Here is an 8,054-nt window from a genome sequence, read left to right on the forward strand (position 1 = left end):
TGCAGCCACGATATTTATATGGCTACTCCTGTTCAGTTTCTGGTCGATGGTAGCCCCTAGGATGTTGATAGTGGGGGATTCAGCGATGGTAATGTCGTTGAATGTCAAGGGGAGATGGTTAGATTCTCTCTTGTTGGAGATGGTCATTGCCTGGCACTTGTGTGGCGCAAATGTTACTTGCCACTTGTCAACCCAAGCCTGGATATTGTCCAAGACTTGCTGCATTTCTACCCGGACTGCTTCAGTATCTGAGGAGTCACGAATGGTGCTGAACATTGTGCATTCATCTGCGAACATCCCCACTTCTGACCTTATGATTGAAGGAAGGTCATTGATGAAGTAGCTGAAGATGGTTGGGCCGAGGACACTACCCTGAGGAACTCCTGCAGTGATGTCCTGGAGCTCAGATGATTGACCTCCAACAACCACAACCATCTTCTTTTGTGCTAGGTATGACTCCAGCCAGCGGATGGCTTTCCCCCTGATTCTCATTGACCTCAGTTTGGCTCGGTCTCCTTGATGCCATTCTCGGTCACGGCCTTGATGTCAAGGGCAGTCACTCTCACCTCACCTCTTTAGTTCAGCTCTTTTTTCCAATTTTGAACCAAGGCTGTGATGAGGTCAGGATCTGAGTGGCACTGGCGGAACCCAAACTGAGCGTCAGGGAACAGGTTATTGCTAAGAAAGTGCCGCTTGATGGCACTGTTGATGACACCTTCCATCACTTTCCTGATGATTCAGATTCGGCTGATGGGGCGGTAATTGGCCGGGTTGGACTTGTCCTGTTTTTTGTGTACATGACATACCAGGGCAATTTTCCACATTGCCGGGTAGATGCCAGTGTTTAGCTGCACTGGAACAGCTTGGCTAGCGGCGCGGCAAGTTCTGGAGCACAGGTCTTCATTACTATTGTGGAATATTGTCAGGGCCCACAGGTTTTGCAATGTCCAGTGCCTTCAGTCGTTTCTTGATATCACGCGGAGTGAATTGAATTGGCTGACATCTGGCATCTATGATGCTGGGGACTTCAGGAGGAGGCCGAGATGGATCATCAACTCGGCACTAATGGCTAAATATTGTTGCAAATACTTCAGCCTTATCTTTCGCACTGATGTGCTGGGCTCCCCCATCATTGAGGATGGGGATATTTGTGGAGCCACCTCCGCCAGTTACTTGTTTAGTTGTCCACCACCATTCACGGCTGGATGTGGCAGGACTGCAGAGCTTAGATCTGATCCGAAGCACTTGAGGAAGTAGGAAGGAACTTAAGCAAGGAGTTAGGAGGGCCAAAAGGGGTCGAGAAATGTCATTGGCAAACAGCATTAAGGAAAATCCCAAGGCTTTTTATACGTATATAATGAGCAAGTGGTAAACCTGGGAAAGGGTTGACCCACTCAAGGACAGAGATGGGACTCTATGTGTGGAGCCAAAGGAAATGGGCGAGGTGCTAAATGAGTACTTTGCATCAGTATTCACCAAATAGAAGGACTTGCTGGATGATGAGCCTAGAGAAGGGAGTGCAGCGAGTCTCAGTCATCTCATTATCCAAAAGGAGATGGTGTTGGGTGTCTGGCAAAGCATTAAGGTAGTTAAGTCCCCAGGGCCTGATGGGATCTACCCCAGAATACTGAGGGAGGCAATGGAGAAAATTGCTGGGGACTTGACAGAAATCTTTGCATCCTCATTGGCTGCAGGTGAGGTCCCAGAGGACTGGAGAATAGCAAATGTTGTTCCTTTGTTGAAGAAAGGTGGCAAGGGTAATCCAGGAAATTATAGGCCGGTGAGCCTGATGTCAGTGGTAGGGAAACTATTAGAGAGGATTCTTCGGGACAGGATTTACACCCACTTGGAAACAAACGAACTTATTAGGGAGAAACAGCATGGTTTTGTTAAGGGGAGGTCGTGTCTTTCTAATTTGATTGAGTTTTTTGAGGAAGTGACGAAGCTGATTTATGAAGGAAGGGCATTGGATGTTATTATATGGACTTTAGTAAAATCTTTGACAAAGTACTGCATGGCAGACTGGTGCAAAAGGTGAAGTCACACGTGATAAGAGGTGAGCTGGCAAGAGGGATACAGAACTGGCTCGGTCATAGAAGACAGAGAGTATCAGTGGATGGGTGTTTTTCTGAATGGAGGTATGTGACTAGTGGTGTTCCGCAGGGATCAGTGCTGGGACCTTTGCTTTTTGTCGTATCGATAAATGATTTGGAGGAAGATGTAGCTGGTCTGATTAGTAAGTTTGCGGAGGACACAAAGCTTGGTGGAGTTGCGGATAAATGATGAAGATTGTCAGAGGATACAGCCGGATATAGATCGTTGGTTACTTGGGCGGAGAAATGGCAGATGGAGTTTAATCCGGACAAGTGTGAGGTAATGCATTTTGGAAGGTCTAATGCAGGTGGGAGGTATACATTAAATGGCAGAACCCTTAGGAGTATTGACAGGCAGAGATATCTGGGCGTACAGGTCCACAGGTCACTGAAAGTGGCAACGCAGGTGGATAAGCTAGTCAAGAAGGCATATGGCATGCTTGCCTTCATCGGTCGGGGCATAGAGTACAAAAATTGGCAAGTCATGTTGCAGCTGTCCAGAACCTTAGTTCGGCCACACTTAGAATATTGCGTGCAATTCTGGTCGCCACACGACCAGAAGGACGTGGAGGCTTTGGAGAGGGTACAGAGGAGGTTTACCAGTATGTTTCCTGGTCTAGATGGCATTAGCTATGAGGAGAGCATGGAAGTACTCGGATTGTTTTCACTGGAACGACGTAGGTGGAAGGGCGACACGATCGAGGTTTGCAAATTTATGAGCGGCATGTGCAGAGTGGAAAGTCAGAAGCTTTTTGCCAGGGTGGAAGAGTCTGTTACTCGGGGACATTGGTTTAAGGTGCGAGGGGCAAAGTTTAGAGGGGATGCGCAAGGCAAGTTTTTTACACAGAGAGTGGTGAGCGCCTCGAACTTGCTGCCAGGGGAGGTGGTGGAAGCAGATACGATAGCGACGTGTAAGAGACATCTTGACAAATACATGAATAGGAAGGGAATAGAGGGATATGGGCCCTGGAAGTGCAGAAGGTGTTAGTTTAGGCAGGCATCAAGATCGGCGGAGGCTTGGAGGGCCGAATGGCCTGTTCCTGTGCTGGAATGTTTGTTCTTCTTTGTTCTTTGATCCGTTGGTTATGGGATCGCTTAGCTCTGCCTATCGCATGCTGCTGACGCAGTTTGGCATGCAAGTAGTCCTGGGATGTAGCTTGATCAGGTTGACACCTCATTTTGAGGTATGCCTGGCGCTGCTCCTGGCATGCCCTCCTGCACTCTTCATTGAACCAAGGTTGGTCTCCTTGCTTGATGGTAATGGTAGAGTGGGGGATATGCCGGGCCATGAGGCAATAGATTGTGGTTGTGTACAATTCTGCTGCTGCTGATGGCCCAGAGAGCCTCATGGATGCCCAGTTTTTCATTGCTATATGTGTTCGAAATCTATCCCATTTAGCACGGTGAGAGTGCCACACAACACGATGGATGTTATCCTCAATGTCAAGGCGGGACTTCGTCTCCACAATTACTGTGTGCTGGTCACTCCTACCAATACTGTCACAGACAGAAGCATCTGCGGCAGGCAGATTGGTGAGGACGAGGTCAAGTATGTTTTTCCCTCGTGTTGTTCCCCCACAACCTGCCGTATACCCAGTCTAGCAGCTATGTCCTTTAGGACTCGGCCAGCTCGATCAGTAGTGGTGCTACCGAGCCATTCTTGGTGATGGACATTGAAGTCCCCCACCCAGAGTACATTTTGTGCCCTTGCCACCCTCAGTGTTTCCTCCAAATGGTGTTCAACATGGAGGAGTACTGAGTCATCAGCTGAGGGAGGGCGGTTGGTGGTAATCAGTATGAGGTTACCATGCCCATGTTTGACCTGATGCCATGAGATTTCATGGTTTCCGGAGTCGATGTTGAGGACTCCCAGGGCCACGCCCCCCTACTGTATACCACTGTGCCACCACCTCTGGTGGCTCTGTCGTGCCGCTGAGACAGGACATACCCAGGGATGGTGATGGCAGTGTCCGGGACTTTGTCTGCAAGGTATGATTCCGTTAGTATGTCAATGTCAGGCTGTTGCTTGACTAGTCTGTGGGATAGCTCTCCCAACTTTGCCACAAGCCCCCAGATGTTAGTAAGGAGAACTTTGCAGGGTCGACAGGGCTGGGTTTGCCGTTGTCGTTTCCGGTGCTTACGTCGATGCCGAGTGATATTTCACTCCTCCCGCGGGCAGCAAAGCCAACCATGGTGCAACGGATTGGGCTACTGTTCTTTTTCCCTGAGGGGCCACCCTGCAGTATCCAAAGCAGTATATCTGTTTTGCAGGGGATTCCTGCCTAGTCATCTTGCTCTGCCTTGTGGTATCCCATTTCCTTCCTGCCTGTGGAGTCTGAGCCTGCGGTGTGGCTACCTCTCTATGCGATATCCACAATATTATCCACCTCGTGGATTCTCCATGCACACACACAATTTATACGCCAGCGACAGAGTAAGATACAAACAAACAGAGAGAGAGAGACACACACACACAAACACACCCTTCAGACACCAGGCGATGAGTCATGCACAGACAGACACACAAACACACATGCACAATCTTTGCACGCCAGGCACAGAGCCAGATGCAAAAATGCACGCACGCGCACACACATCCTTGCATGCACGTGCATTGATGCAAACACACATATAAACACACACATACTCACCATTCCCCAGGCACTGAGACACCGATACAGAGACAACACAAACACTGAGGAACACCCACACAGACACAAACACAGATACGCAAACATACACACACACACACACACAAATACACGCACGCAGCCCAGGCCTGGAAACAAAGGCACACGTACACACACACAACGAAGCACACATGCACACACACACACACACGCATATCTTCCCGCAGCCACTCAGCCAGACGCACGCATATACACACACACATGCACACACACACACAAAACACATGTCCACACACACACACGCACACAAACACATGCATGACATCATACCCCAGGCAGAGAACCAGATATGCACACAAACACATACTTGTTCATACGCACACGCACACTCACACGCTCAGAGACACACATTATAGCTGAGGTTCTGAGCCACACAGACTCACGCCAGGCACTGAGTCAGATACACACACACACACACATCCACACATGCAGACCACATTGCAGGCACACAGTCAAAAAGACAGACTGTGTCACACACATACACACACACACACACACTGGCACACACGCAGACCAATCACACCCCAGGCATGGAACCAGACACACACACACACGCGCACGCACATCAAATCACAACAGATCACAGGCACTAAACCAGATACAAACATACACACACAATAACTCAGACACACGCACACACATCACAGCCCAAACACAGAGCCAGCTACTCACACACACAAGCAGACATAATGATTGGCACGGGTGTCCTTGCCGCATCTAGCCGTGGTCCGGGTCTCCAGTCAGGTTCGTGGTCCCTGCCCTAGTTCATTAGCAGCTGTGGCTCCGGCAACCTACTAGCCCTGGTGTCCTCGACACACTGACCTGGGAACTAAGGCGCCAGCGATGGCTCTGGTCCCAGGCCTGGTGCAGTAGTGGCAGTTCCATGGCTCCCGGTGGAGTTACTGATACTACTTCTGATTGTTCAGCAGCTTTGGCAGGCGGAATCCCCATCCTTAAAGGCATGTGGGCCACGGCACTGGGCAGTTAATTGCCTGAGCGCCACTGATGTGCACATGGCGGTGGCTCCGAATTGCTGAGGTTTTGATCTCCTCACCTATTCGTCCATCGTCGGGACCCCGCTGGCGCCGCTAAATTCAGCTCCCTGTTTCCAGCAGAAATCACTGTCACGAGTACAATAATTAGCACATACTGAATGTGGCAACACATGGACAAATGTCACCCCGAAATCCTCCAATCTGATGCATTAATTCTCGCTAATTCCCGCTGTTTACAGTTAACTTAGTGACGATTGAGATTATATGTTTCATTGATTTCTGATTAGACTCATTTCCAATTATTGCTTTGGAAAAATTGAATTCCGTGCTGCCGGAAATTGAATTTCCGTGGTGAGACAATCAGTCAGTCCAACATTTAATTTTTTCTATACAAGAACAAAGATGCTGGAAATCTGAAATAAAAACAGAAAATGCTGGAAATATTCAACAGGTCTGGCAGCATCTTTTCAGAGAGAAACAGAGTTAAAGTTTCAGGTCAGTGACACTTCATCAGAACTGGGAGAGATTAGAGATGGAACAGTTTTTAAACCAGACAGGGGAGGGAGGGAGTGGGAAGATTATGATCTACATTGAGTTTAACAATGATCATATCATCCTTATATTATTTAATCTCCCCTGCCTTCCAACGTATCACAGACCTTCCCATTTGTTCTTTCAGTTCCAATCATTTCAATCCATCACTGGAGACAGGAACACATTTATAAATCTCAAATAATCCTCAGTCAAACTGGTAACTTTGCTCCTAGCCTGATGTATAATTTATCTACTTATTTCTCTTCCTCATAGTTAACTTGCTGACGATTGGGGTCCTGTCTCGGGGAAAGTGCGGTCTCTCCAAATGTGTCACTCGCTACCTGGTGGCCATGTCAGCGGCGGATCTACTGGTCATTATCCTCGACCTGATATTGAGGCACATTCCCATTGTTTATTGGGAACAGTTTCGGTTCCTATGGTCCATCCCCGTGTGTAATATCCACGCCGTTCTGCTTTATGCAGCCACAGACTGTTCTGTCTGGTTCACCGTCACTTTCACCTTTGATCGATTTGTGGCCATTTGTTGCCAGAATGTGAAAAGCAAATATTGCAGCGAGAAAATGGCCGCTGTGGTTCTGGGAACAGTGACTGTGCTGAGCTGTTTAAAGAATATCTTCTGGTATTTTATGTTCACAAGCCGGTACTGGAGGATGAACGTCCCCTGGTTTTGTTTTGTAACACTGGCTATTGTGGAATCTCATGTCTGGGCAGCAATCGTGTTCCTCCACAACATTCTAACCCCGGGGCTCCCATTTGTGGTCATTCTGCTGCTCAACGCTCTCACCATCAGACACATTTTAGTGAGAAGCAGAGGACGCAGAAGACTCCAGGCTCTCAGAAGTGGGGAGACTCGCAGAGACCCAGAGATGGAGAGCCGAAGGAAATCCATCATTTTGCTGTTAGTTATCTCGGCTAATTTCATCCTGTTGTGGGCCGTGTTAATGGGGTACACGATATCGAGACGGATGCGTGATTTAGGGTATCAGTCTGTGCATCTACCCCTGTTTCTGCTGGAATTGGGCTTCATGCTACAACTCCTGAGTTGCTGCACAAACACTGTGATTTACGCTGTGACCCAGACTCAGTTCAGAGAGCAGTTGAAGAATGTGCTGAAATATCCCTTTACTCCAATTGTTAAATTCATTCAAGATGAGAGGAACTGAATCACGGACTATTTCCAACAGTCGGAAGGCGGGGCCTGTCACTGTGGAGACAGAGCGTGGCGGGCCTTTCTCTGTGGAGACGAGGAGGGAGCGGCGCCTGCGTCTTTGGACACAGAATGTGGGCATGGCGTGTCGCTGTGGCGACACAGCGGAGCAGGGCCTGTCGTTCGAGAGAGACGCGGGGCGGGGCCTGTCACGATGCCACAGAGCGGGGAGGGGAGCCTGTCGCTATGGTGACAGAGCGGGTCCGTGGTCTGCCGCTATGGAGACAGAGCGGAGCCCTGCCTGCCGTTGAGGAGACAAAGGGTGGCAGGGCAGGTCACTACGGTGACAGAGAGGGGGCGGGACCTGTATCCAGTGTGGCGGGTAGTGGGGGCGGGGAATGTATCCAGGTTCATGCGGTGTGGCGGGCGGGGAACGTTTTACATGGTGACCGGGATAATGTGCCGGGTCTGTTTCCCAGCGTGACTGGGAGCGGGGATTGCGCCTGTTTCAAAGGTGATGGGGAGTGGAGGCGGGGCCTGATTCCCAGGGTAACAGAACGCTGCAGCCAGAATC

General features: G+C 49.5%; 1 protein-coding gene across 1 annotated transcript in view; it reads left to right on the plus strand.

The window, feature by feature from the left end:
• The window catches only part of LOC137363809 (neuropeptides capa receptor-like), a 33,623-nt gene extending 26,127 nt beyond the window's left edge, over window positions 1–7,496 (plus strand). Inside the window, exon 8 of the mRNA XM_068027365.1 lies at window positions 6,586–7,496. Within this exon, the coding sequence (XP_067883466.1) occupies window positions 6,586–7,496 (911 nt within the window). The remainder of the gene's footprint in view (window positions 1–6,585) is intronic.
• The last annotated feature ends 558 nt before the right edge of the window (window positions 7,497–8,054 follow it).

This window comes from Heterodontus francisci, unplaced genomic scaffold, assembly GCF_036365525.1.
Source record: "Heterodontus francisci isolate sHetFra1 unplaced genomic scaffold, sHetFra1.hap1 HAP1_SCAFFOLD_92, whole genome shotgun sequence".
Classification (NCBI taxonomy): Eukaryota; Metazoa; Chordata; class Chondrichthyes; order Heterodontiformes; family Heterodontidae; genus Heterodontus; species Heterodontus francisci.